Source organism: Tauraco erythrolophus, chromosome 28 (assembly GCF_009769465.1).
Source record: "Tauraco erythrolophus isolate bTauEry1 chromosome 28, bTauEry1.pri, whole genome shotgun sequence".
Classification (NCBI taxonomy): Eukaryota; Metazoa; Chordata; class Aves; order Musophagiformes; family Musophagidae; genus Tauraco; species Tauraco erythrolophus.
Genome location: NC_141492.1, coordinates 5780493 through 5805604, shown reverse-complemented (window position 1 = coordinate 5805604; position 25112 = coordinate 5780493). Strand labels below are relative to the sequence as shown.

Genomic DNA, 25112 nt, shown 5'->3' with positions numbered 1-25112 from the left:
GAGAGAAACGACAAAATTTCTTAAAAAAGGCGGATTTTGAGTAATGAAAAAGAGGGTAAAGGTGGGAGTGTGAGGGTAAACGCGTGGGAGTGTGTCCCCGCAGGGAAGGCGCAGGGATCCGAGAAGGGGGCACTCGCCATGACCGCAAAATTTCTGTTAAGGAGGAGTTTAAATAGCTCTCCGGGCAGCTGGGGATTCGTGCTCGCTTCGGCAGCACATATACTAAAATTGGAACGATACAGAGAAGATTAGCATGGCCCCTGCGCAAGGATGACACGCAAATTCGTGAAGCGTTCCATATTTTTGGCGACGATCTCCAAGCACGCGGCCCGGGGGGCTCTTTTTGGGTCCCCGCTCCCCGCCGGGGGCACCCCCGAGACACGCGCCGTGGAGGTGGGGGGCACCAGACCCCGCTCGGGGCCGGGGGGAGCTGCAGGCGGAGCCCACCAGCCCCGTAGGGGCGGTCCGTGGGTGCCCCCCGCAGCATGAGGGGTCTCGGGGGTGAGGGAGGAGATGGGCACCCAAAACCTTCGCCCCACCCCGCCCGGGGGGGTCAGCCCGGCCCCGCTCGGGTCCCTGTGCAGGGACCAAGGGGACGCTGGGCTGAGGAGGCGAGACCCCCCTCCCAGGGAGCCGCGGGAAAGGGGCTGCGGGGCAGCAGCAGGGCAGGGGGCCACTCTGGCTAGTCTGTGCCCCTTGGGCGAGGGCTGTCCTGGTGCCCCCTGCCCCGCTGTGCCCCCTGCCCCACTGTGCCCCGTGTCCTGCTATGCCCCGTGCCCCCTGCACCATGCCCCCCGCACCATGCCCCCCAGCAGTGCGAGGGGCGATCCAGCCCCCTGGGCAGTACTGCGGGTCTTTATTTAATTGCCCTTTTACAGCAGAAAGCAGTCGGGGTCCCAGGGCCAGTCCAGCACCCGGCCCTGCCCGGGGCAGGGGGGAGGCCCAGGGCAGACCCCCACGTCATCCAGCTCAGCCCCTCCAGAGAGGGCAACCCCATCCAAGGGGAGCTGGGGCCAGCCCAGCCCTGGCGCTCTGACCCTCCCCAGCACCAGGACCGTCCTGCGGGGATGGTGGCCCCGTGCCAGCAGGCAGGATGCGGCCAGATCCCCCTGTGCAGCTCTGGGGGTCCGGAGCGGCCAGAAGCCCCAGGACCCCAGGTCGTGCTGCGGTGACGGCTGGGATGGGGTCCGTGGGGCACCGTGGCCCCACTCAGACAGCGCTCTCGTGGTAGCTGTCGTCCTCCAGGAACTGTGTCAGCCTCCTCCCGGGGCTGGGCACCACTGGGGCCGCATCCTGCCCCGGGGCCGTGGTCCCCCCGGGGTCCTCATCGCTCTGCTCCCTGGCAAAGTGCACGAAGACCTGTGGGGAAGGGTAGGGTGAGGGGCACTGCTGGCAGGACCGTGGCCCCCATGCCCACATGCCCCACATCCCCCAGCACCTGGTCGAGGGTGGTCTGGGACACGGAGTAGTCCTCGATGTGGCAGGGGCCGCGGTGGGCTGCCAGGACACTGAAGACGCTGGCCAGGGAGCCGGTGCGGGTGGGCAGCTGGTACTGCAGCAGCCCCCCATGCCGCTCCTTCAGCACGATGCCGGGGAAGCGGCGCTGCATCAGGCTCTCCGTGGGTGCCAGCCCAGGGCTGCCCACCCGCACCGCCACCGTGTAGCCGTCCCCAAACCTGCGGGGGAGAGGGGGGCATCGCTGCAGGGCCCGGCCGTGTCCCCATCCCATCGCTGCCGGAGCCCTCCCCGAGCCCCCAGCCCCATCACCTGTTCTTGAGGTGCTGGACACTGCCCAGGCAGCGGAACCGGCCGTTGACCATGATGGCCATCCTGGTGCACAGCGCCTCGCACTCCTCCATGCTGCGGGGGGGTCGCGTGAGGCCCCGCAGGCACAGAGGGGTGCTCCCCTCGGGGGTGCTGCGGGGGCAGAGGGGTGCTCCCCTCAGGGGTGCCGCGGACCCCGGACAGGGGCTCACCTGTGGGACGTGAGCACCACGGATCTGCCCTCCCGGATGACGCTGAGGATACAGTCCCAAAGGAACCGCCGGGCTCGCGGGTCCATCCCTGTCGTGGGCTCATCCTGCCACGGCCCCGGCGTCAGCGTCAGCCCGGGCAGGGGCCAAGTGCTGCTGCAGGACCCCCCCGCTGCCCCCACTCACCAGGAAGACGATGGGTGGCGAGCCGAGGAGGGCTATGGCCGTGGAAAGCTTCCGCTTGTTGCCCCCACTGTACTTGCCCGCCGGCTGGTCCGCGTACGACTGCAGCCCCAGCTTGGTGATGCCCCTCTGAGCCACCTGCGAGAGACATGGAGGGGGTGAGGACAATGGTCTTCTGGGTTGGGGAGGTCGGGGTAGGGATCCTACCCTGGGGATCTCCTCCTCCGGGACACCGCGCAGGCGGCTGTAAAACTCCAGGTGCTCCCGCCCCGTCAGCAGGTCCGTGATGGCATCAAACTGGGGGCAGTAACCCATGTGCTGGTGGACGGACTGCAGGTCGGTGAGCACACTGCGGGGACAGGGACACGGCTCAGCACACGGCAGGGACACGGCTGAGCATGCTGCGGGGATGGGGATGAGCACACTGCAGGGATGAGGATGAGGATGGAGCCAAGAGCAGACGCTGCAGGGATGAGGGCAGGAGGAGCACAGGGTGGGGACGAGGACAGGGGGAGCCGCGGGTGGGCCGTGGGGTCCCCCCGTCTCACCCACCTGTGCCCCTTCAGCCAGGCCTCCCCCAGCGTCACCTTCGTGTCCCCCGTCAGCATCTTGAAGGTGGAGGTCTTCCCGGCGCCGTTCACCCCCAGGAGGCCGAAGCACTGCGGGGCGCAGACGGGGGTTACTGGCAGCCCTGGCCCTGCCCACCGTGCCGTGCCGTGCCGTGCGTCCGTCTGTCTGGCACTCACCTCCCCGGGGGGGATGGCCACGCAGAGCCGGTCCACTGCCGGAGCCGTCCTGCGCCGGTACACCTGCGCAGCAGGGCCAAGGTGGAACTGGGTGGTGCTCCCCACCCGTCACCCACCAGCAGGACCAGGGGTCACGGGAGAGGCTGGAGCCCTGCAGCCCCCCATGGCACGCACCTTGGTCAGGTCCTTCAGCAGCAGGAGGTGGCTGTGCGGGAGGGTGCTGCCCACCCTCGCCCGCTCCCTGGCCACGTCCTCATCCTCCTCCCCCAGCGAGGGCAGCTCCGGAGCCCGTGGCCTGGGGGTGACAGCAGAGGGGCACTTACAGGGTTGCCCACCCCGCGGCCACCCCACAGCTGCCCCACGGCCGCCCCTCACCCCGGCCGCAGTAACAAGAGGTATTGCAGCAGAAGCGTGAAGAGGAAGAAGATGACACCCTCGACAGCCATGGCGAACACGTTCTTCCCTGCCAGGTCCCAGGACAGGGGGGACACGAAGCGCCTGTCCCCTGTGAGCAGCGAGAGCGGCCGTAAGAGAGGGGAGTCACCGGGGAGGGCCCCCACATTGGCCGGGTTTTGGGGAGGGGGAGCACCGCTGAACTCACCGAACCTCTCGAAGGCGTCAGCCATCGCCTGGTTCTTCACCATGTCGATGAGGCCTCGGCCGAGGCAGAAGTGGGGGAAGATGAGGAAAACTTTCTTCAGGATGCGGTTGATGTCGTTGAGGTTCTGCCGGGGAGGCGAGGAGAGGGGTGGGGGAGCTGGTGCCGGCCCCACAGGGACAGGAGGGGGGTCTGGGGCAGCCCGGGGACTCACCTGGTCCACAAAGAGCTCCAGCACGAAGGTGGCCACGCTGCCGTTGATGCCGATGAAGAGGTTGATGGAGGTCAGGGCCACGTAGGCAGTGCTGGGGATGCTGAAGAGGAAGGAGGCTGGGTACATCAGGGGGGTGATAGACCAGCTGGGGGACAAAGAAGCAGGGGCTGGCTGAGACGCACCTCCCGTCCGGGGGGCACCCACGCCCCCATCACCACGGCCCCCCAAGCCAGGGCTGCCCCCAGCCCCGCTCAGAGCCCCCCCCTTTCCCCAGGGTCCAGCCCCGGGGGGCCGAGCCCCAGCTGGGCTGCGCCAGCCCTTCACCCGTAGAGCAGCAGCAGCAGGACCAGAGCGGGCAGGTTGGCCGAGGACACGTAGGACTTCTGCTGGAAACAGAGGAAGATGAGGACGACCAGCAGCGCAGGGATCACGTAGTTGCACTGTGGGCACAGAGAAGCCGGGGAGGGGGTCACAAATGGGACCTGGCCCCCCCAGAGCTGTACTCCCCCATCCCCGTCCCGCACCATGTCCCAGGCGAAGTTGCCGAGCCAGTAAGTGATGGGCTTCATCCCGCTGACGAACTGCAGGTGCTTGGCCTTGCTGACGCGCTCTTCGACGAGGAAGAGCACGAAGCTGGCCGGGACGAAGGACATGGCGAAGATCACGCAGATGGACACCAGCACGTCCACCGAGGTGGCCATCCTGCCGCGGAGGGGAGGGCTCAGACAGGGACGGGGGGGTTGTCCCCACGGGACCCCCGTCTTTGGCACTCACAGCGCGGCCTCCGAGAGCTGCTCCTTGGTGAGGTTGAGGGGGTGGTTGGTGGCGGTGATGCCGTAGAGCGTGGGGTCGGAGCCGGGGGGCAGGCGGGCGCGCAGCAGCCCGTTGCTGGCCACGTTGAGGAAGGAGACCATGGCGTGCCAGCCCTTGTTGTTGAACCAGACCTGCAGCCCGAGGGAGCCCGGTGGCTCAGAGCCCCGCTCCCGCTCCGGCACCACCACCGGCTGCACCCACAGCACCCCGCTCCCTCCAGTCTCCCGCTCCCCTCCAGCCCCAGCTGAGCTCGGTCCTTCTCAGGCTGCTCCAACCCCGGATGGGGACCCGCGGCACTGGCTGCCTCCCAGCTCTGGCCTCTGTGGGACCCCCAGCCCCGGGGCCGGGCGCACCTTGATGTTCCTGCGAGCGTCCAAGCCCTCCATGAAGCGGCTGAGGTTGCCCAGGAGCCGGTCCGAGAGGCTGCCCTGGGTGTGGGGACACGGGGTGAGGAATGGGCTTGGGCCAGAGCCCTCCCAGCGCCGGGATGCCAGAGCTGAGCAGGGGGCAGAGCCCCCACCATACCGGGGTGACGTTGAACAGCGCCCGGAGCTCCAGGATCGCCTCATCCACCTCCGCCGCTGATGGCAGGGCCTGGGAGCCACCGGTACCCAGAGAAAAGCCACCGTACCTGTGGGGAGCGACGGGCACTTCCAAACCTGCCACCCGTTTTCCACTGGCCCCCCTGCTCAAACCCACCCCTCCACCCTCCCAGCCCTGCTGCCCGCCCAGATGCCGCGGTGAGGGGCACACAGAGAAGGACTGAGGCCGCCCAGATGATGGCTCTGCCTGCTGATCCCGCAGGGCAGACCCTGCCTCCCCCCTGCCCCATCTGCACAAGCCCCCAGCCCCCCCCAGGCTCACCTCTGCTCGTTCACCCACTTCTTGTTCCTCAGCCTGTAAGAAATGGGAGTTGGGGAAAAACACCCCCCAGGAGATGTTACGGCAGCACCTGCCCACCCAGCCATGAGCCCCCAGCAGTTCCCAGTACTCTGTGGTGCCCTCGCTGCCTCCAGCCCTGCCTGGGTTTGGTCCACAGTGACCCTCCCTGCTTCCACCGTGGTGGCAGCTTGTGCCCAAGCCCAGGCCCATCACCCCTGCGGTGTCCCTGGGGTGTCCCTGTGGTGTCCCTGGAGTGTCCCTGTGGTGTCCCCAGGCTGTCCCCGGGGTGTCCCCAGCCCCAGCACTTACTCCTTGCGGATGACCTGGGGGTAGGTCTTCACCAGGTAGTCAGAGATGTTCCTGCCCGTCAGGTTCTGCAGGACATCGCCCGTGCCCCTCTGCACCTGGGGACAGACAGACGGGCTGGACGGACATGCGGCCCCGCCAGCCTCTCCAGAGCATCGCCTGCACCGGCACCCTGGGGCCCCAGGGCCAGCCCTGCTGTGGGCTGGGGGTTACCTGGGGTGGCGGGAGCCCCCCGGCCCCCTCGGGGCAGTCGGGCAGCATCCTGCGAGCCCCCGGCCCGCTGCACTGGCAGGGGGGGGACGGCTCGGCCCGTGTCCAGTTCCTGCGCTGCAGCGCTTCCAGCAGCCCAGGGGGGGCCGGGGGGGCCGAGAAGCCGTCGGGGTGGGAAGCCGGTGGACACGGCCCCGTCCTGGGCACCGGGCAGCGCGGGGGGGGGGAATAGAGACCCCCGTTACCAGCCTGCCGTGAGCCAGAGGCACCGGGAGCGCCCCCCCCCACACCATCCCCGCGGGGCTGGACGGGGGTCCCGCGGCATCGCGCCGGCGGGCGGGGCTGCTCGCGGGAGAGCGGGGGGGGCCGAGCCCCAGGCACCCCCCCGCAGCGCCCCCCGGCCCGGGGGCGCGGGCACTCACCCCCCGCCGCCGTCCCGCATGCAGTCGGTGCCGAAGCCCGGCTCGGCCAGGAGCGCCCGCAGCAGCCGCGACGTGCCGGGGTCCCCCGGGGCGTCGTTACTGCCGGGAGACGGGGGGGTGAGCGGGTGGCAGCGGGGGCCGGGGGGGACCCGGGGGTCGCCGGGGCCGGGGCCGCACCTGAAGAAGGTGAACTGCTGCCCGTAGAGCCCGGGCCGGAGGCGCAGCGGCGGGTACTGCCCCGGGGGCGGCACGATGAGGCTGAAGAGCAGCGCGATGCAGACGAAGAGCGCGGGCAGGACGATCTGCCGGGGGTCGGGGGTCAGGGAAGGCTCCGCAGCCCCCTGCCCCATCCCCTCCACGTCCCCCTGCCTCATCCCCTGCGCACCCTCTGCACCCCCTTGCCCCATTCCCTCCGCAGCCCCCTGCCCCATCCCCTGCGCACCCTCTGCACCTCCCTGCCCCATCCCCTGCGCAGCCCCCTGCCCCATCCCCTGCGCATCCTCCGCACCGCGGCCCGGCCCCACCTGCGCGAAGAAGCCGCGGGTGCTGCGTCGGGCGTGGAGCAGCCTCTTGGTGAAGAGGGCACGGAGATGCTGGCGGGTGAGCGCCCAGCCCCTCACCGTGCCGCAGGCCTGCCCGGCCGGGCCCCGCAGCAGATCCGTCTCCCGGGGCTCCTCGGCTGTCGGGGCAGAGAGGAGTCTGGCCCCAGCCCCGGCAGAGTGGAGGGCACAAGGCAGGGGTCGTGCCGGGTGGCATGGGGCAGGGGGACACGGGGCGCTGGCAGGGGCGTCCCCCCAGCCCAGTGGGGACGGGGCGCTGCATGCAGGTACACGACGGGAGCCCCCAGACCCCACTCCTACCTCGCCGGGCTCCTCGGGGTCAGCGTAAAGGAGAGGACAGGGGGTTACAGCCACGCCGGCCCCGGGCACAGCCGACTCCCCCAACTACCGCAGCCCCCCAGACACCCGTGGCTGCCCCATGCCCGCTCTGTCTCCAGGAGAAGGGGCCCAGATACATCCATCCCTGGGATTTCATGTCCCATCCCAATCCTTGCACAGAGCTGCACTCTCCCAAACCCATCAGCTCCCCGAAACCCACCGCCCTCCCCACCCCTCGCCCTGTCCAAAACCCGGGGGACACCCGAGTCTGGGTGGGAGCGATGCTGCATGAGGGTCTCTGAGTGTCCCCCTGCCCACCCGAAGGGACGTATGTCCGAAGTGATGCCTGCTCAGAGGGACGCGTGCCCGGATGGACACATGCCATGGCTCAGCCCAGGGGGTGGAGGTGGGGGGCACGGTGGGGGCTGGGCAGCTCAGGGGCCCCAGGTCCCAGCTCCCCTCTCCTTACCCAGCTCCCCATCGGCCACTTCTGTGTCCCCTCCCTCGCCGGGGGCTGCTCCTGTTCCAGTGCCTGACAAAACGGGGGTGGGAGTGCCAGGGTGGGACTGAGCACCCCCCACGGGTGCTCCCAGGGGGGACCCCAGCCCTGGGAAGGGCAAAGGCCACACAGGGTGCTGGGGACGCCCACACTCCTCTGCTCCAGGCTGCTGAGCATCTCCCCGCCAGACCTCCCTGCACCCCAGACCCCGGCACCCTGGCACCCTGCTCCAGTCAGCACTGAAGTGTTTCACCTGCCATGTCGGTGTCCATCCCCGTGTCCTGGGCCACCTTCTGAAAGATCTGAGCGCAGGAGGAGGCTGACATTAAATACAGCCCCCAGCACCCACAGCCCCAGTGAGGCCAATCCCCCAGGTCACGAGCAGCCCCCAGCAGAGCTCCAGGGAGGGTGGGCACCCCAGGAGCCGCAGGCAGGCCCCCCTCCCACCGCAGCTCCTCTGGGTACCTCTTCCAGGGTGGTGTCGGAGATGCCATAGCTGGAGATGCCCAGCTCCCCCAGGCGGGCGTCCAGCTCACGGAACAGGTCCCCGAAGGCGCCGTCCTTGGCCCCGCTGTAGGGCAGGACGAAGCGCACCTCGTGCCCGATGTCCTCCACCAGCCGGGAGCCGGGAACCAGCTTCTGGATCAGCGCCGACAGCTGGGCCACATCTGGGGGGACAGGGAGGGCTGCAAACCTGGGCCAGGAGCTGGTGGCTAGTGCAGGCGCTGGCCAAAGCTGGCACGTGCCCTGCACCCCAGTCTGAGGGTCCCCAGGGGTTGGAAGGGGATGGAAGGGTGGGGGGACCCCTTTCTGCCCCACCAGAATAGGGGGACAAAGAGCTGGTGGCAGGGCAGGGCATGGGGCTGAATGCACCCATGGGACCCCCCGGCCAACGAGGGACATGTGGGGAGCACCCGGGGGGGTGATGCTGTGCTGAGGGCACAGGGAGGGATGGGACCCTCACCCACGGTGCTGGCCTCGCTGCCCCGCTCGCTGCCCAGTCCCGTGTCGCTGCTGCGCTCCGAGTCGCTGTCGTCCTGTGGCAAAGGGTGGCTGGAGCCTGGCACCCCGCAGCAGGATCTGGCCCCAAGCCCAGGGCTCGGCACCCGCCCAAAGCCCGGGATGGAGGCACCAGCCACGCTTCTGGTTGCTGCTTGGCGGGGCCGAGGGTCCCACCTTTTTGGAGGTGCTGGTGCTGGTGCTGCCGCCTGTCCCGACCCGCTCCCGCTTCACCATGGTGAGGCGGTAGCCGGTGCCCAGCCGGGCCTTGAGGAAGAGCGGGGAGCCGCAGCAGCAGAGGCGGCCCTGCGCGATGATGGCGGTGCGGTCCCCCAGCAGCTCCGCCTCGTCCATGTAGTGGGTGGACAGGATGATGGTGCGGCCTGGGGGCAGGCAGCAGGCTGCACCCCGGACCCCCTCGCCGGCCCCGATCTGTGGGCATCTCCCCACCGGCACCTCTCCCCACTCTCCCCAGGGCCCCGCTGCCAGTTCTCCAGTTCTCTGGGGAGCTCGTGCGCATGGAGGCAGAAGTGGGGTCCCCGCGTCCCCCCAGCCCTGACCTTTGCGGTACTTGAGCAGCAGCTCCCAGATGCTGCGGCGGGAGTAGGGGTCGACGCCGGCCGTGGGCTCGTCCAGGACGACCACCCGGGAGCCACCCACGAAGGCGATGGCCACTGAGAGCTTCCGCTGCATCCCGCCTGCCGGGCAGCAGGGACAGCGTCGGGGGGGGCCAGGACTGCGGACCCCCGCCCAGGTGCCGCTCCTGCCCCCTGCACGCACCCGAGAGGTTCCTGGTCTGCTCCCGGCGCTTGTCGGGCAGCCCCGTGTCCTGGATGAGCTCCTCCATCTCCGCCTTCACCTGCTCCTCCGACAGCCCCTTCAGCCGCCCGTAGAACCAGATGTGCTCCTCCACCGTCAGGCTGGGGTGGGAAGGGATGAGGGGGGAGCCCTGCCCACCCCGGCCCCCGCCACTGCTCCCCCTGCCCACCCGGTCCCTGCCTACATGTCGAAGAGCACGTTGTGTTGGGGACAGGTGCCCAGGGCTCTGCGGATGCTGTCGATATCGGAGCGGATGTCCCAGCCCAGGATATAGGCAGTGCCCGAGGTGGGGGGCAGGAGGCCAGTCAGGATGGACCTGGAGGGGGGACCAGCGGGGAAAGGGGGTCACGGAGCACAGGACCACAGGTTGGCATCTCCCATCCTACGTGGGTGCTCAGAGCCCGGCCTCGTGGGGACCCAGGTGGGGATGGCACCAGGGCAGAGCCAGGCTCAGCTCCCAGCCCTGGCCGTGGCCACGCAGCCCCTCTGGCCAGCCCCCAGCCCCCCGGCTCACATGGTGGTGGTCTTGCCAGCCCCGTTGTGGCCTAGGAAGGATGTGATCTGCCCCTCGTAGAAGTCCAGGCTCAGCCCGTCGACGGCCGCGCGGCTGCTGTTGCGGTAAATCTTCACCAGGTTGCGGATGGAGATGCCAGGCTGGAGCAGGGCGGGCGGCTCCTCCACCAGCGCTGTAAACCACTGCGGGGTCACATCCTGGGCAGGACCCCGCGCCACAGGGGGCAGAACCCCTCACCACGGGGGGGGCAGAGCCCAGGCAGGAGGGCTCGTGCCCAGCTCTGCGGCCGCTGCCCTTCATCCATGCGGGTCCAGGGTGGGCAGGGGCAGGGGTTTACCTTGGGGTGCAGCTAGGGGGCTGGTGGGGTACGGGGGGTGCCCGGCTGAGGACGGCTCTCCAAGCCAGTAGCTCTTCAGGAAGGGGAAATTCCAGGGCTTGGGGATCCCGTACCGACCTGCAGCAGACAGGGGCTGAGCGGGGCATGGGCCGGGGGGGCTGCCGGGGCCAGGGGGGGCTGCGCTCACCTGGGAAGACGCCCTCGAGGTACCAGGTGGCCAGGCCGTAGATTCCGGCATCCAGCAGCAGCAGCCCCATGGCCGTGGCAAAGTTGTAGGGGTCTCCTGGCACGGGGCTGGCGCCCATGTTGTGCCACTGGATGCCCACCCCTTGCTCCTCGTACAGGGAGAAGTACTCGCAGCCGAAGCCGAACGCCACCGGCGACAGCAGGCTCTGGCAGTGGCAAGCACGGCGGTGTGGTTGGAAAGACCAGCTCAGGGGGGTTCAGCCCCAAAGCCCCCCGGCCCAGCACACCCAGGGCGCCCGAGGGCACTGGGGAGGGGGCAGCCACGGCCGCTCACCATGAGGATGCGGAGCGGGAAGGTGATGCGGTCGCGCCAGGCGATGTACAGCACGTAGGGCAGGTAGAATGAGAAGTAGATGATGCCGCCGCACGCCGAGGCCAGGTTGGCGCGGAGGAAGAAGGTGCTGATCAGGAAGCACTGGCTGATGGTGGCCACCGAGAAGGTGCCGAGGAAGAGGAAGATGACGACTGGGTTGCTGTAGGGCAGGATGTCTCCCAGCTGCAGATCAAGGCAGGTTGGAGCCTGCGGAGCTGCCCGTGCTGGCTCCCAGCCCTGACGCCGCCCGTGTCACCCACGCTGTCCCCCGTGCCCTACAACCTGCCTTGAGAATGAGGACGAGGAGGGCAGAGCTGAGGAGGAAGGGGATGAAGCTGCTGAGGAACCAGCTGAGCCAAAGGATCCCGCTGCTCAGCCCCATGGTCTTCATGGTCTCCTTGAGACGCGTCTCCTTCTCATGCACCACCCTCTTGATGATCATGGCCACCGAATAGATCCAGGCCAGCGTCATGAAGAGTGGCAGCGAGCGGTTCAGCACCCGCAGGAACCTGGGGGAGATGGCACTGGCCCTTCCACCATAGCCCAACGCTCCGGGGCTACTCCGGGCAGGGGACACCCAGGGCACGGACCAGCCCCACGCCACCCCCACGGGTGACTCGGGGGTCCTGAGGGGCCGGGGCCACCCCTGCCACCCACTCACACGTCGTCCACGTAGCAGGGGTAGGGCATTTGCTGGATGTAGACCCCCGTCCGCGGGGCAGCCCCGGTCTGCACCCGCACCACCGCCTGCTCCACCATGTCCTGCACGTAGGCGAAGCCCCCCCACACGTAGCGCAGGTCGTTGAAGGGGTCAGCCGCGGGGCCCGGGTCCCAAAACCTGGGGACAGAGCGCGGCGCTGGGAGGGGAGAACCCCCCCCCCCAACCCCAGCCACAGGGTGATGGGGGGCCACGAAGACCCAAGGGGCAGGTGTCCCCCGACCTGTCCTTGATCTTGTTGGTCCTTGTGACGCCGTCGATGTCCATGCGGATCTTGTAGCGGACGTGGGGGGGCAGCGTGGGGGCGGTGGCGTTGGTGGGGGGCTGGAAGACCACAGCTGCCCAGAACCGCTGCTCCTCCAGCAGCTCCAGGGCCCGGGCCACCAGCTGCTCCTCGGTGGCCACCGCCTCGATCTTGTCCAGGCAGAGGCACTGCGGGCAGGGCGGGCAGGGCTGAGCACGGCGCGGGGAACCCGTCCAACTGCCCGCGCACCCGGGGCCACACGCACCTCCATGAACCGCGACAGCGTGCTCAGGACCGCGTCGGCATCAGCGTACACCTGGTGCCAGGTGGGCCTTGGCCCCGCCAGGAACCCGGCCAGTGCTGGCAGCTTCCAGGAGGTGCCGTTGAGGAACCCGTCCAGGAGCTGAGTGGCCCCTGGGGCCAGCAGCAGGTCCTGCAAAGCACCGGGGTGCCACGGGGCAACGCAGCCCACCCTGCTCCTGGCTGCACCCCACTGCACCCCCATCCCGCACCCCACTGCACCCCCGTCCTGCACCCCCGTCCCGCACCCCACCGCACCCCAGTCCCGCATCTCACCGCACCCCCGTTCCACATCCCACTGCACCCCCATCCCGCACCCCCGTCCCACATCCCACTGCACCCCCATCCCTCATCCCACTGCACCCCCATCCCGCACCCCCGTCCCACATCCCATCGCACCCCCGTCCCCAACGGGGAGCGGGTCTGGGGCTCACGCACCCGCAGGACCTGCAGCTCCAGGCTCTCGTTGAGGAAGGCGTAGACACGGGGTCCCAGCTCCCGCCAGGCACCCCCCGCCTCCCCCAGCACCGCCAGCTCCCGGAAGGTCCGGTTCACCTGCGCGGGGCAGGGGGTGAGGCAGGGCCGGGGTAAGACCCAGCAGCCCCCCTGCAGCCCCCCACTCACCTCGGCCATGACGCTGTCGGGGCCGGGGCCGGGCGGCGTGTACAGGATCTTGCCCATGAAGAGGGGCTTCACCCCCCGCCAGAAGATCTGCGACACGGGGCTGGACTCCAGGCTGCGGACCAGCTCTCGGCAGAAGGGACCTGGGGAGGGGCAGAGCCCAGCCCTCGCCACCAGCCCCCCACCTCCCGGGCAGTTTCGGGGGCCGTGCCCAGTAAGCCCCCCCAAGCCCCCCACAGCCCAGCCTGCTCACTGCTGGCATTGCCCGGGGCCGCGGTCCCCTGCTCCGAGCTGTTGCGGTCCAGGAAAGCTTTGAAGTCGCTGTCTTCATACCAGTTGAGGGAGGGGATGCTGAGCCCCCCACCCTCGGGGTGCCCGCAGGCGATGCGGGACAGGGCCCTGAAGGTGCCCAAGCTGCTGGCACTGGCGTTGGGGGCCGTCAGCGCCCCGAGCTCCTGCCGCAGCTCAGCGAGGCTGGTCATGGAGGAGATCTGTGGAGAGCAGGATGGGGAGTGGGGCTGGGGGGGGGACAGGGATGCCCAGGGACACCGCGGGGAGTGTGGCACCGCTGAGCTGCACAGGGCGTGGGGGCACTGGCGTGGGGCGCGGGGGAGCGGGGCACTACCTCCTCCATCAGGGATGCCGCGTCCTGCAGAAAGGTGCCCAAAGCTTCCACAGCACCAGCGATGCCGCCTGCCTCTGAGCTCAGCTGTTCCTACAAGGGGAGCACAGGAAGGGGGTCACAGCCCCTCCGGGGGGGGCCAGGGATCTCTGCCCCGGTGCCTTCCAGCACCCAGCACCCGGCTGGGCTGGGGGCTCACCGCCAGGAGCCGGGGGAGGTCGAGCTGGGAGAGGAAGGAGCGCTCCATGGCACGGAGCTGGGGGCCGGGCAGGGCGCAGAGCTCTCGCTGCAGGCGCTGGGTGGAGGCGGCGTCGCCCCCCACCAGGAAGCCCCCCAGCTCCGAGGCGTTGCAGACCACTGCCTTCAGCGGGAGACGGGTGCCCACGAGGGAGAGCTGGCGGGAGAGGGCCGGTGATGCCGCAGTCCCCGGCACGGCGGGCAGCGGGCGCGGGCGACGCGCCAACACTCACGATGCGGGGGCTGAGCCGAGCCCCCAGCAGCTCGTCCACCAGCGCCGGCGGCAGAGACGTGTTGGTCCAGAGAAACTGCGAGAAGCTCTCGTCTGCTCTCAGGTAGTCCCTCACCGGCAAGGCTGGGGGGTGGGCAGGGGTCAGCCAGGGGGGGTCTCGCTCCCCCGACACCCCCCAGCCACGGTGCTCACCCCTCTGCTGAGCTCCGCTCCCCCCGAGCCGGCGCAGGGTGGGCAGGAGTCGGGCGAAGCTGCGCAGGAGCCGCTGCCCGTCGGCGCGGAGCAGGATCCGCCGGGCATCGCTCAGCAGGCGGGAGAGGCTGCGGGGGCGCGGGGTGGGCAGTGAGACCCCGGCCCCACCGCCCGCTCAGGCCCCGCAGCCCCCCGGCCCCCGCCGCTCACATGGAGCCGTCGAAGTTGCCGACGCGGCCGGGGGCCTCTCCCGCCGTGGGGTGCCGGAAGCAGGGGTTGTTCGCGTTGCAGACGATTCCCTGGAGCCAGGGCAGGGTCCCGGCCGAGGGCAGGGCCTTGTTGGGGAAGTGGCCTGCGGGAGAGGGAGAGATGGGTCCGGGGGGGGCAGCACAGGAACCCCAAGGCCCTGCACACATCCGAGCAGGGGGATGCCAGCGAGCCCCTGGCTCGTGTCTATCTCCCAGGTTTGTCTTCCCCGGTGCCACCCAGGGTTGTGCCAGGGTCCCACAGGGCTCCCATGCGAGGAGGGGTCCCCGGCGGGCACGGGGGGGCCACCCCAGAGGGTACAGGACACTCACACTCGTGCTGCTGGAAGGGCGGGTAGGATTGCCGCATCGCGATCAAGATGAGGAAGAGGAAGAGGGGCCACAGGAGCTCGATGGCCAGCTGGATCTGGGGGAGAATCAGGGTTGGGGGGGTCCCTGCCCCCGTCAGCGCCCAGGGCTCTGCCCACTCCCACACCAGGACCCAGCAGCTCCAGGCACCCTCCTGCCCTGGGTACCCACTCACCCGCTGCCGCCGACGGTAGGTGAAGTTCTTCCAGAGCAGCAGCCCCAGCTGGGTGCCCACGGCCATGGCGGGTGCAGGGGGGGTGCGTGCCCTGCGCCCCGCTCGGCTCCGGCTGCGGGCGAGAGTGAGGGGGTCAGCACCAAGCTGGGGGCAACAGTCAGGGCTCTCGTTTCCCTCTGGCTCAGGCTTGTTGCACGCTGGGCAAAGCACTGGGCACATGGCTGAGCCCCGGGCCTGGCAGGAGCCGGCCCGGCGCTCGGGCAGCAAAGCTCCTTTCTGGAGCAAAGTCCTCAAATCTCGTTCTTTCCTAAACCAAAAGCAAAATAAGGCACAAGCTCTGCAAGTCCCTCCAGGCCGGTGCTACGTTGGGAGTGATGAGGGGGTTCACACACCCCCCAAGCACAGGGAGCAGCTGGGCGCCCCAGCAGCCCCAGTGATAGGAGCCCTGGAGAGCCGGGCAGCCAAAGACAGGCCTGGGACCTGCCTGTGCCTCAGTTTCCCCGTTTAGAGGGGTGTGGGTGGGCCAGTAGTGAGGTAGGGCATTTCTGGTGAGATCCCCAGCACCCTGGGGGGGAAACTGCCCCGATGCAACGGGCTTGAGGTGTGAGCTCAGATGCCCAAGTCCTGCTGGTGCCTGCGGGCTGTGCCAGGGTCCCGCCAGCTCCGGCTCCGTCCCTTCGCCAGCCCCGTCCCTACGAGCCTCCATGCCCAGCCAGCTCCTGGGGCTTCACCTGCCCCTGGACAGGGGCCAGCAGGGCAGCAGTCTCCCCTTCCAGCGGCGCAGATCGGCCTCGTGCCAAGCCCTGGTAGACGCAGCTGGCACGACCAAACTCGCAGCTTCCTGCCCGGCCAACGCCCACACCCCGGGAAAGCCCAGCTCTGGAGCGGCACCCTGGGCCACCACGAGCTTGGGCCAGCCCCTGGCCACCCCCGCCGCCCGTTCCACCACCCCAGTCAGTGGCCAAAGCTGCGGACTCGTCCACCCGCCCTCTCGCCCGCCGTGGCCTCGCACCTCTGCTGTGCCCGGGCCTCGGCCACGCGGGCACGCGGTGATGGCGCAGCCACTGCCGCCTCTGCCCGCGCTCGGGGCTAAGCCGGGTCCCCGGGCGCAGCGGGGATAAGCGGACACCGGGCAGCGGGATTAGCATCCCGGCCGGGAAATCTGGCTAATCAGCCTGCGGGGCCGGACGCGAGTGGCACCAGCGCGGGGGCCCGGGGGGAGGATCCCTCCGACGGGGCACCGGGGCTTGGGGACAGCTTTGCCCCCCACCCCAGCCCCGCGGCAGCGAGAGCGAGGGGGGACCATAGCCCCGGCCCCGGGAGGCGGCTGGGGGTGTGGGTGACACCGGCCAAGCGGAGGCGGCTGGCACCGGGACCGGGCAATGGTGCGGGGCTGCCGCGCCGGGAGAAGCCTCAGCCCGGCCGGGAGCGGCGGGTCTTCTCGGGACAAAAGAAACCCAAAACATCGGGATGCTCCAGGAGCCGCCTCCCGGACGGGGACTCGCGTGGGAATCTGCTCACTCACCCCGCGGGGGGCAAACACGCCCCAACGCTGCAACCGGGAGCACGGCGACCCCCGACCCCAGCACCCCCCGGCCCCGGCCCCGCCGCACCGAGCCCCGCGCTGGGCGGGGTGCGGAGCTCCGGGGGACACGGAGAGCCCCGGGGGGAGGGATGGTGGGGACACGGGGACGGCCCCGCCGGGATGATGGGGGGGAAGAGTCCCGGAGAGGGGATGGGGTCATCCGGCGGGGGACGCGGGCAGCCCCGGAGGGACGATGCGGACAGCCCGGGGGGGGGGGGAGCGGAGATGCCGACAGTCCCGGGGGACGCCGCGAAGCTGCAGCCCGGCCGAGGCCAGCCCGAGCGGCACAGCCCCCCGGCGGCACGGCCCCCCCGTCCGCAGCCGCCCCCGGCCCGGGACCCCCGTTACCTGCTCACGCCGCCACCGCGCGGCCCCGTAACGGACCCCGCGAGCTGCTCCGGGCGGCTCACCGGACCCCCCCCCCCCGCGATACATAACAGCCGCGGGCTGACGTCACGGGAGGCGGATCTTAACGGGGCCCGTGCGGCGCGAGGAACGAGGGAGGGTTACGGGGGCGTCCCCGTCCCCGTCCCCATCCCCATCCCCATCCCCATCCCCATCCCCATCCCCATCCCGGACCCCATCCCCATCCGCACCCCCGTCCCCGACCCCACCCCGCTTTGGCCCCACCTGCCCGTGGGGTGGGCGCCCCTGGGAGCCCCACGGGGCCGCGGAGCGCCCGCCACGGGTGGGCTGAGACCCCGCTGGGGGGGACAGGCCGACCCGTGGCCCCGGGGCTGCCCCGAGGCGGAGGGCAGGGAGAGCTTCCACCCACCCTCCCAGCGTCTCCCCTCGCCGGGCGCCCGAGGGCCGGACCCTTCCCCCGCAGGGTCCCCAAGCCCCCGGGGCTGCGGTGGCCCCGAGGCGAGGGGTGCCAAGGTGGCGGTGGGTGCTGGGCGGCCGCCATGGCCCCGGGGGGGTCCCAAAGGCCGAGAGCGCTGAGTCACGGCGCACCAGAAACCGTTTCCTGCTTCAGTTAAAAAGATTTTTTTTTTAAAGGTTTCAGTATAAGAGCATCTGCATTAAAACCCCACACGAGGTGCAGGAGCCGATGGGCACAGCGAGGGGCTGCACCGTGCACCAGTATCCCCGGCCCCACCCGCGGCCCTGGCAACTGCCCATGCTCGGGCATCACCCTGCGGTGCAGGATGCGGCCGTGGGAGCCGGCCTTGGCGCCAGCGTGCCCGTTGATCTGGTCACTGCTGCTCTCAGAGCCGCAGCCAGGGCCGCGTGTGCCGAGTGTGCCAGCTCCCAGTTCAGCGCTGCCACCACAACCGTGGCCTCAGAAACTGGGTCCCTATGAGTTTTGCAAAAAAGGCATTTCCAGCTTCGCTTCCAGAGATCACACGAGCGTGCAAAGGCTGCCAGCGGCACACGCACACACATGCACACTCACACTCATGCTCACACACACAATTCCGAGGCCCCGCAGTGCCCTGTGCTCCCCCACACCCGGGGGTCTCTCCCAGCCCTGCTCCCACCGCGTCCCACCACCCTGAGCCCCTCTCCTCCACGGTGCCAAGCCGGGTCCTGCCAGGACGGGGACGAGAAGTGGCACCGGGGCAGTGTGGGCAGCTGCCACCCCCTCCTTGCCAAGGGATCTGGGTGCTGCTGTGGCAGAGCATGGCAGGGGCAGCGTGGTGGGTGCTGGCTGGGAACGTGTTGTCTTGGCTGTGTGAGCGGGGACACTGTCCGCTCCTCGGCACTGGAGCTTCTGCCGCCTTCTCACTGCAAATGCCAGGGCTGTGCCAGGGAAACGGCCGGTCTCTTCTCTAGAAACAGGATCTTTATTTCCTTGCTCAGAAAAATAGATTCATTTAAAAATTAAAAAAAGTACTAAAAGAGTTTAAAAAGAGGGAATGATGAAAGTAGAGGCTGGAATGTCGCTGGCAGTGGGGTCTGTACATGAGATGGGGCAGGACGGGGCCAGGCGACGTCCCGCTCAGTAGCTCTCCTCCTCGCAGTAGTAGTGGTACATGGGGGGGTCCCCGCTCTGGTCGCAGGCGGCATTGGCCACCTCGCCCTGGCTGCCCTGTGGGCAGTACTTGGGGTCGTAGATCTGGCGGCCCAAGCCGAAGACCTGGCCACTCTGGTTGGCGCCCTGGTTGGAGCCCATCTGCAGCGACATGGAGGAGTTGTCGCACTTCTCCGTCCCCGTCTTGGCATCGTAGATGTGTCTCCTGGTGCCAGGAGCCGTCATGCCCACCTGGAAGGACAGAACGGAGCAGGGCTCGGCCGCGGTCCCCTCCACCATCCCTCCCCATGGTGGCTGCGGTGGCTCACCTGGCTGGCACACTTGTTGGTGCCCATCTGGAGGCTGATGGTGGAGTGGTCCATGGGCGGCAGGATCTGGTTCTTGGGGTCGTAGAGGTGCCTCCGGGTACCGTAGGCCGTCATGCCAGACTGGCTGGCACACTTGTTTGTGCCCATCTGTCAAGGGCGTCCGGTGAGGATCAAGTGCTGCCCCACATGTGCCCCTTCTCCTCCCTCTCATCCCTCTGCAGCCAGTGGGGCACAGCCAGCGGTCCCCAACCCAGCCCAGGCGCAGCCTCTCTGGGCACCCAGACATTGAGTGCCAGGGTCCAGACACGGAGCTGAGATGGTCCCAGATTCTGAGGACATTTGGGGCATCTCCAGCCTCGGCTCCTGCCAGCCGTGCTTGGAGGGGACGGTGGGTGCTGAGGGTTTGATAAAACCAGGCCCCCCCTCACCCAGCACCCCGGCCCTCGGCAGCAGGCGTGGGGCAGCCCACCTGCAGCCCAATCACACACTGCCCGGCCTTCATCTTCGCCTCGTCGAAGTTCCTCTGCTGCTTCTCCGAGTACTTCACGCCGATGTCCACGCCGCTCTGCAACCCCTTCGTCTTGGCCTGCCGGGGCCGGGCGGTGAGGAAGGACGGGAGTCCCAGACCTCCCACCCTCTCCCTGGGCAGCAGGGAGCCACGGGGCCCCGCAGGCACCACCCGAGCTGGGGGTCTGCCCGGCAGGTCCCCGAGGGGCTGTGCCCCCTCCCGAGCCGCTCACCATGCCCGCCAACGCCAGCAGCGACACCTGCACCTGCGTCAGGTTCCCGCTCTCAAAGAGGTCGTTGGCTTCAAAGAGGTCCACGGGGTTCATGCCATAGCTGGCCATGGCCTTGATGAAGTTGGAGAGGTTCTCGAGCTGCAGGTGGGGGGAGAGGGGTAAGACCCTGGCAGGCGATGGCAGAGGGGGCCGGGGCAGAGCTGGGGCTCCGTGGCGGCTGGGTGGCAGGCAGGGCTGCCCACACCTACCTGGTGCCAGGCAGGGCTGCCCACACCTACCTGGTGCCAGTTCTGAGCCGAGCGGTTGATTTTCCTCACCGAGTTGGGCTGCAGCTTGTTCATGAGCCTGGAGGGAGGTGGGGGGGAGTGGGGGCTGCGGTGGCGCAGGGACCCCGGCCGGCAGTGTGGCACGGGTTCCTTTGGGGAAGGTCCAGCCCAGCGTCCCCGTCAAGCACAAGGCGATTCCCCCCCCAGGTCCCTGCTGGTCCCCAGGGCTCCCCCCAGACACGGGCGCGTTGGGGGCGACTCCGGCCAAGCAGCGCCACAGAGAAAACTCCGGCTGCCATGAGCCGGTGGGTCCCACCGGTGCGGGCACGGCCGGATCCAGCCCGCCCTTCCCACCCCAAGGGCTTGGCGGGGGTCCCTGGAGGGTGGGGGTCCCGCATCCCATCTGAATGGAGGGGGGGCCAAGGGCTGCGCTCGGCAGCGCCGGGCGAGCGGCGCGGGACTCACTCGCAGAGGATCACCCCGTCCTTCAGCCCCTTCTGGAAATCGGGTCCGATCTGCTGCCCCGTGACGCTCTCGATCCACATCCGCAGCTCGGCCTCCTTCTGCGGGTCGTACTTCTGGGCGAGCTGGGAGGGGGCGGCAAGGGGGAAGCTCAGGCACGGCCTGGCATCACCCCAAACCCCTCACGGGGGACAGCCCCCCACCCAAGCACTGTCTGGGGACAGCAGCCCCATGCCAAGCTCCATCCCCAGGAAGCCCTGGTGACACTCGCAGTGCCAGGCTGGTCCCCAGTCTCTGCAGGGCAGTGGAGTGAATCCCCAGCACAGCTGCCCCCAGCCCCAGAGAGCCAGGTGGTGAGATGGGCGCAGTGGGCAAGGCAGGCACAGCCAGCGACTTGGACAGTCCTGGGATATTTGTCCTGGGATATTTGATTTGCCCCTGCCCCTGCCCGTTTCCCCTGCCCGGGAACAGGGATGGGAGTACGAGCACGATGCTGCCATCAGACATAGGTGCTGGCATGGCTGGATCTGGCGCGAGCCCACAGAGCATGGTGCCCTCGCACATGGCAGCTTCTGGACCTTTCGAGGATGAGGAAGCACAGTCTGTGGGGCCAGGAGAATTGCCTCCCGAGGGCCCACTCCTCCCTCTTCCACGAGGAAATCTGCTCCATCCCCAGTGCCCGCAGAAGCCTGGCTCCCAGCCGGGGGTCCCTGGCTGCCCACTGCTCCCCCCTCCTGCGGGGCCGAACCCGCTGCCGCAGATTCCTCGGCCACCGCGACTATGCTGGGAATGTGGATGCCTCCTCCCAAATGGAGACCAGCTGCCCAGGCCGGCAGCATCGCCCGCAGCGTCGCCTTGGCCTCAGCCCACGCGGGAAAGAAAAGGTGCCCCAGTTTGGGTGGGAAGGAGGGGGCTGCACGGGGAGAGCCTGGAAGCCCCGAGTGCCATCACCACCCCAGCCTGGCCCCTCGTGTGCTCAGCTGGTGCCACTGGACAGCCACGAGGCACCCACCGACCCCTCGCACATCCCGTCCCCCCTGGTCCCGCACCAGGGCTGTGAGTCCTCAGGGATCCCAGCTATGGGGAGACCCTGGGATGGGCACGGATGGGTCCCGGTGCCCGGTGGGGAGACACTGGCTGTGTCCACGGGCTGCGCAGAGCTGTGGCCCCACAGCCCCAGCCCCGAAAGGGAAGCTGCACTGGTGTGGGACACAGAGACGGTCCAGCCGAGCAGAGTCACACTCATGGCACCACGTGTGTCCCGGCCGGGGAATCCCGCTGTCCTACCAGCTGATGGTCTGGTGCACGGGCAGCCGGCGCCAGTCCCTCCTCCCGGCCCACGGCCAGCGCAGGAGTTTCTTGGGGCACAGGAGGGGGCAAAGGGGACCAGATCCCACTACAGCCCAGTTTGCAAGGGCTTGCACGGACTGGGAGGCTGCCACTGGTTTAACTGGTTCCCAGTCGATGATGTCAGACACACCAGGGCAGCTAAACTGGCTCAAGTCTTGCTGAATCAAGCCGAAGTGCCCAGGAGCGCGCAGCGGGGAGGCTCCCGCGCGTGTCCACCTGCTCGGCGCTGGTGAGCCCAGCCCAGATGCAAGCAGGGGCCCGTCTTCACTCCGTGATGAAACGTAAATCCCCTGCGAGGCCGGGTAAGGAGAGCCTGGCCACGGCCATGGCCACAGTCACAGCCACAGCCACGGCCATCACATCCCAGCAGCCACACGCATCCGAGCCCCGGCAGCAGCACAGGCAGTGCCCAGTGCCCCTTCTCCTGCCTGCCCCAGCCCCATCCAGGCAGCTCCCACATCCCAGATTGGGGCGCAGCCACCCGGGGCCACCAGCCGACTGTCCTGGGGCTGGGGGTGACCACGGCTCGGCCTTCGCTCGCCCAGGGCCAGGCACAGCCCAGCACGGCGGCCGCTGCCCGTGCCACTGCCCCGGGCAGCAGCGGTCCGCGGAGCCCAGCCCTGACCGCAGCCCTGTGCTGCGCAGGGAGCACGGCCAAGGGAAGGGGTTGCTGTGTCCCCCCGCTCCCCCCAGCCTGGTGGCACCCCTGCGCCCATGGTGCCAGAGCCCCCTGTCACAGCAGTGGCGCCCACTGCAAGGGGCACGGTGCAGGCTGGGGCGGGGGCACCCGCAGTCGTGGGGTGCACCCAGGCATCCAGCACTGCTTGCCAGCACCCCGGCCCCATCCTCAGCGTTCCGGTCGAGGGGAGGCTTCGCCCCCTGGGCAGGAGGGTGCTGCAGGCAGGGCAGCTGCCTGCACCCTGCGGCACCCGGGGCTCCTTCCTCGGGCTGTGAACAGCCCGGCTGGAGGCACCGGTTCCCCTTTCCCCTTCCGGCCCCGCGGCAGCTCCGTGGCACCTCTGTGGGCACACGAGGCCTGGACGGCTGAGGGTGCCCCGGGTGCACCCGACCAGGGGGACCCGGGGTCCGGGGGTCAGGCATGGGCCGGGGGCTGCTCCTGTCCCCCCGGCTCCACCGGGACCTCCCGGCTCCCCAAGACCCCGGGATGCAACCGGGACCCCCAGCGACACCGGCATGACCGGCACTCCAGAGCCCCCCAGGACCACCGGGAGCCGCAGCGCCCGGTGTCCCCGGTGCCCCCTCCCCGGTCCCCAACTCGCCCCCGCCCGGTGGCACCGGGCGCCCCGCCCCCCGCCGGGGCTCACCCGGTTCTTGACCTCGGCGGAGAGGCCGTAGGACGGGCCCTTGTTGAACTGGGAGCTGCTCATGGCGGGGAGCGGGGCGCGGAGCCGGCACCGGAGCGGGGAGCGGAGCGGGGAGCGGAGCGGGGCCGGGCGGGGCGGGGCGGGCGGGGCGGGGGCGGGCCCGGGCCCCGCGCTGATTGGACGGGGCCGAAATGCCCAAATAAGGGCAGGAGCGGCCGGATCGCGGGGAGTCCCGCACCCCGACACCGGGACTCGGGGCGGGAACCGGGAGGCACCGGGAGCCCGCGGGGTCTGGGGCCGGGGCTGGAGCCGTCCCGGGCACGCGTGGGCACAGCCCGGCAGGCGGGCACGCGGGCGGACGCACTCACGGGCACACGCCCGGGCACACGCACACACCTATGGACGGGCACACGCGTGTGCATCGGTCCGTGCACGCGCATGCACAAATGCGCGCCCCCCGACCCCCGGGAGCGCCGGCTCCGGCTCCGGGTTCCGTCCGGCCGCTCCCCGCCCCGCGGCCGGCAGGCGGCCCACGAGAGGCGGCCCCGGCCGGGCCGGCAGCGCGGCCCCGCGGGGGGGTCCCGGGGAAGAAGTGGCCCCCCCCCCCCCAGCCCGCCCGCGGGGCCGGCAGCCGCCCCGAGCAGCCCGGTGGGCAGCGACCGGGGCAGGATGCGGCCGGGGGTCCCCACGCTGCGGGAGCGGCACCGCGGGGGGGGCACCGTCCCGTCCCTCTCCCGGGGTTTATCTGCCGCCTCGCTGGGTGCTCCCGTGGATGAACTGGCCGCTGCGGGGGTGCGGTACCCCGTGGGTGGGTGAGTCACGGGTGGGGACCGTGGGTGCGCAGGGGCTGCAGGCTGGCGGGGGGCAGGGGCAGGGCAGTGACCCCAGGTGGGCAGCTGGGGCCAGGCTGTCCTGGTGCTGCCACCGAGCCCCATGGAGGGCAAAGCCGGGAGCATCCCCCGGGGGGGACCACGGAGCCCTGCATCCCCCTCACCCGGGGCCTCCGGCAGCGCCCCACGGGACGGGGCTCGTCCTCCCTGGCCTGACGGACACCCCAAAACGGGTAGACCCACAGAGGCCGGGGGTCCCATGGGGGTGAGCCCTGGTCCTACGGCGTGGGGCTCTCTGCCCCCCGGACCCCTCTGCAGCCCTGGGGCACAGCACCAAACCCCCCCGCAAACAGCTGCCGAGAGCCCACCGTCCTGAGAGCCATGGCGTCTCCTCTGACGCCTCCCTTAAGGCTGGAAGGGGCCCGACCCCCCCGAGGGGCAGCCGGGGTCCCCCTTCCCCCCGGGCCTCACGCCCTGGGTGCGCATTTGGCTTTTCCTGTTTAACGTTGGCCCGCGAAGCCGATGAGGAAATAAGGCGGCGTCACACGCGCCCTCCTGACAGTTCGCCCCGGCGAATGTGGCCGGCGCGGTGAGGAGCACGGTGCTGGCAGCCGGGCACCGCGTCCACGCCGAGCCAGGGGCCGCCGAGGGCAGCGGCTTGACCCCAGGAACAATGTTCTCCCGGAAGAAGCGGGAGCTGATTAAAACCCCCTCCATCTCTAAGAAGACCCGAGCGGGAAGTCCCGTCCCACAGACCCTGCCGGTGAGTGTCCCGTGTCCCCCCCAGCGGGGCAAGGGCCACGGGGCCACGGCACCCACGGAGCTGCTGGGAAGAGCCACGGGGTGGGAAATGGGACCTGGGTACGGCCAGGAGGTCTGCGAGGAGGAGGAGGGACCCAAGGAAGGACCCTACTCACTGGGCCTGGGGGGATGATTTCGCCCCAGATGAAGGGGACGGAGCAGCCGCCTGGGGCGGCAGGAGGGCGAGCAGGGCCGGGGAGGAAATGGGGGGCTGTGGAGAAGGGCAGGGGAACCCAGCGGTGGGGGCTGTGGCCAAGGGTTTGGGGAGCGCAGAGAAACCCCCAAACTGCCCAGGGGCCAGGGGTGAGGGGATGCCCTGGCTCGGGCAGAGCCGGTGCCTTGGCTCTGCCATGTATTTATTTACTTGGGGGCACCCCTGGTGCTGGAGGGGTGCCGGAGGAAGCACCTCACCCCCGCGGGGCTGGCTGGTGGCTGGGGCTCTCCTGCTCACCCCGGCACTGCCCGCCCTGCGCCTGCGCTGCGCCCGCGCCCCAGCCCGCAGAGCGTGGGGCGAGATGGGGCCAACGGGGCCCCAGAACCCGCCCGTGGCTCCTTAGCGAGGG

The 25112-nt window shown here is 69.9% G+C and overlaps 2 protein-coding genes and 1 non-coding gene across 3 annotated transcripts; 1 reads left to right on the top strand and 2 right to left on the bottom strand.

Annotated features, from left to right (window-relative positions):
• The first annotated feature begins 198 nt into the window (after nucleotides 1-198).
• Nucleotides 199-305, top strand: LOC147526795 (U6 spliceosomal RNA). Its single transcript, XR_015222909.1, has one exon. It is a non-coding gene; the product is annotated as a U6 spliceosomal RNA (small nuclear RNA).
• Nucleotides 306-1209: 904 nt separating this feature from the next.
• On the bottom strand, nucleotides 1210-14973 carry ABCA7 (ATP binding cassette subfamily A member 7). The gene is made up of 49 exons (XM_086627542.1): nucleotides 14908-14973; nucleotides 14697-14790; nucleotides 14329-14470; nucleotides 14119-14246; nucleotides 13928-14049; nucleotides 13657-13851; nucleotides 13461-13550; nucleotides 13092-13326; nucleotides 12839-12978; nucleotides 12653-12769; nucleotides 12180-12347; nucleotides 11894-12102; nucleotides 11614-11790; nucleotides 11239-11461; nucleotides 10914-11135; nucleotides 10581-10785; nucleotides 10394-10510; nucleotides 10057-10228; nucleotides 9727-9858; nucleotides 9504-9643; nucleotides 9284-9421; nucleotides 8901-9106; nucleotides 8689-8761; nucleotides 8190-8392; nucleotides 7978-8026; nucleotides 7695-7757; nucleotides 6872-7026; nucleotides 6525-6649; nucleotides 6348-6446; nucleotides 5929-6124; nucleotides 5719-5813; nucleotides 5392-5424; nucleotides 5053-5158; nucleotides 4881-4955; nucleotides 4489-4658; nucleotides 4239-4416; nucleotides 4039-4154; nucleotides 3715-3859; nucleotides 3504-3627; nucleotides 3278-3407; nucleotides 3077-3197; nucleotides 2903-2965; nucleotides 2709-2815; nucleotides 2364-2505; nucleotides 2160-2294; nucleotides 1977-2080; nucleotides 1768-1860; nucleotides 1439-1676; nucleotides 1210-1359 (listed from the first exon to the last, which is right to left on the bottom strand). Exons 1-49 carry the CDS (start codon nucleotides 14971-14973, stop codon nucleotides 1210-1212), a joined length of 6726 nt encoding a protein of 2241 aa, XP_086483668.1.
• Nucleotides 14974-18431: 3458 nt separating this feature from the next.
• CNN2 (calponin 2) lies at nucleotides 18432-22984 on the bottom strand. Its single transcript, XM_086627672.1, has 7 exons — nucleotides 22919-22984; nucleotides 20247-20368; nucleotides 19794-19860; nucleotides 19516-19653; nucleotides 19245-19361; nucleotides 18776-18922; nucleotides 18432-18698 (listed from the first exon to the last, which is right to left on the bottom strand). Exons 1-7 carry the CDS (start codon nucleotides 22979-22981, stop codon nucleotides 18435-18437), a joined length of 918 nt encoding a protein of 305 aa, XP_086483798.1. The 5' UTR covers nucleotides 22982-22984; the 3' UTR covers nucleotides 18432-18434.
• Between the last annotated feature and the right edge of the window lie 2128 nt (nucleotides 22985-25112).

Bases quoted from the DNA above. Each gene is read 5' to 3' on its own strand.
- ABCA7 (XM_086627542.1), bottom strand. From the start codon at position 14,973: ATGGCCGTGGGCACCCAGCTGGGGCTGCTGCTCTGGAAGAACTTCACC. The intron at 12,770-12,838 runs GTGAGTGGGGGG...TGCCCCGCGCAG, and splicing joins CCGACAGCGTCATGGCCGAG to GTGAACCGGACCTTCCGGGA. The intron at 9,644-9,726 runs GTAGGCAGGGAC...TTCCCACCCCAG, and splicing joins CACAACGTGCTCTTCGACAT to CCTGACGGTGGAGGAGCACA.
- CNN2 (XM_086627672.1), bottom strand. From the start codon at position 22,981: ATGAGCAGCTCCCAGTTCAACAAGGGCCCGTCCTACGGCCTCTCCGCC. The intron at 19,362-19,515 runs GTGAGCGGCTCG...CGGCCCCGGCAG, and splicing joins TGCTGGCGTTGGCGGGCATG to GCCAAGACGAAGGGGTTGCA. The intron at 18,923-19,244 runs GTGGGCTGCCCC...CGCCCTTGACAG, and splicing joins AGTGTGTGATTGGGCTGCAG to ATGGGCACAAACAAGTGTGC.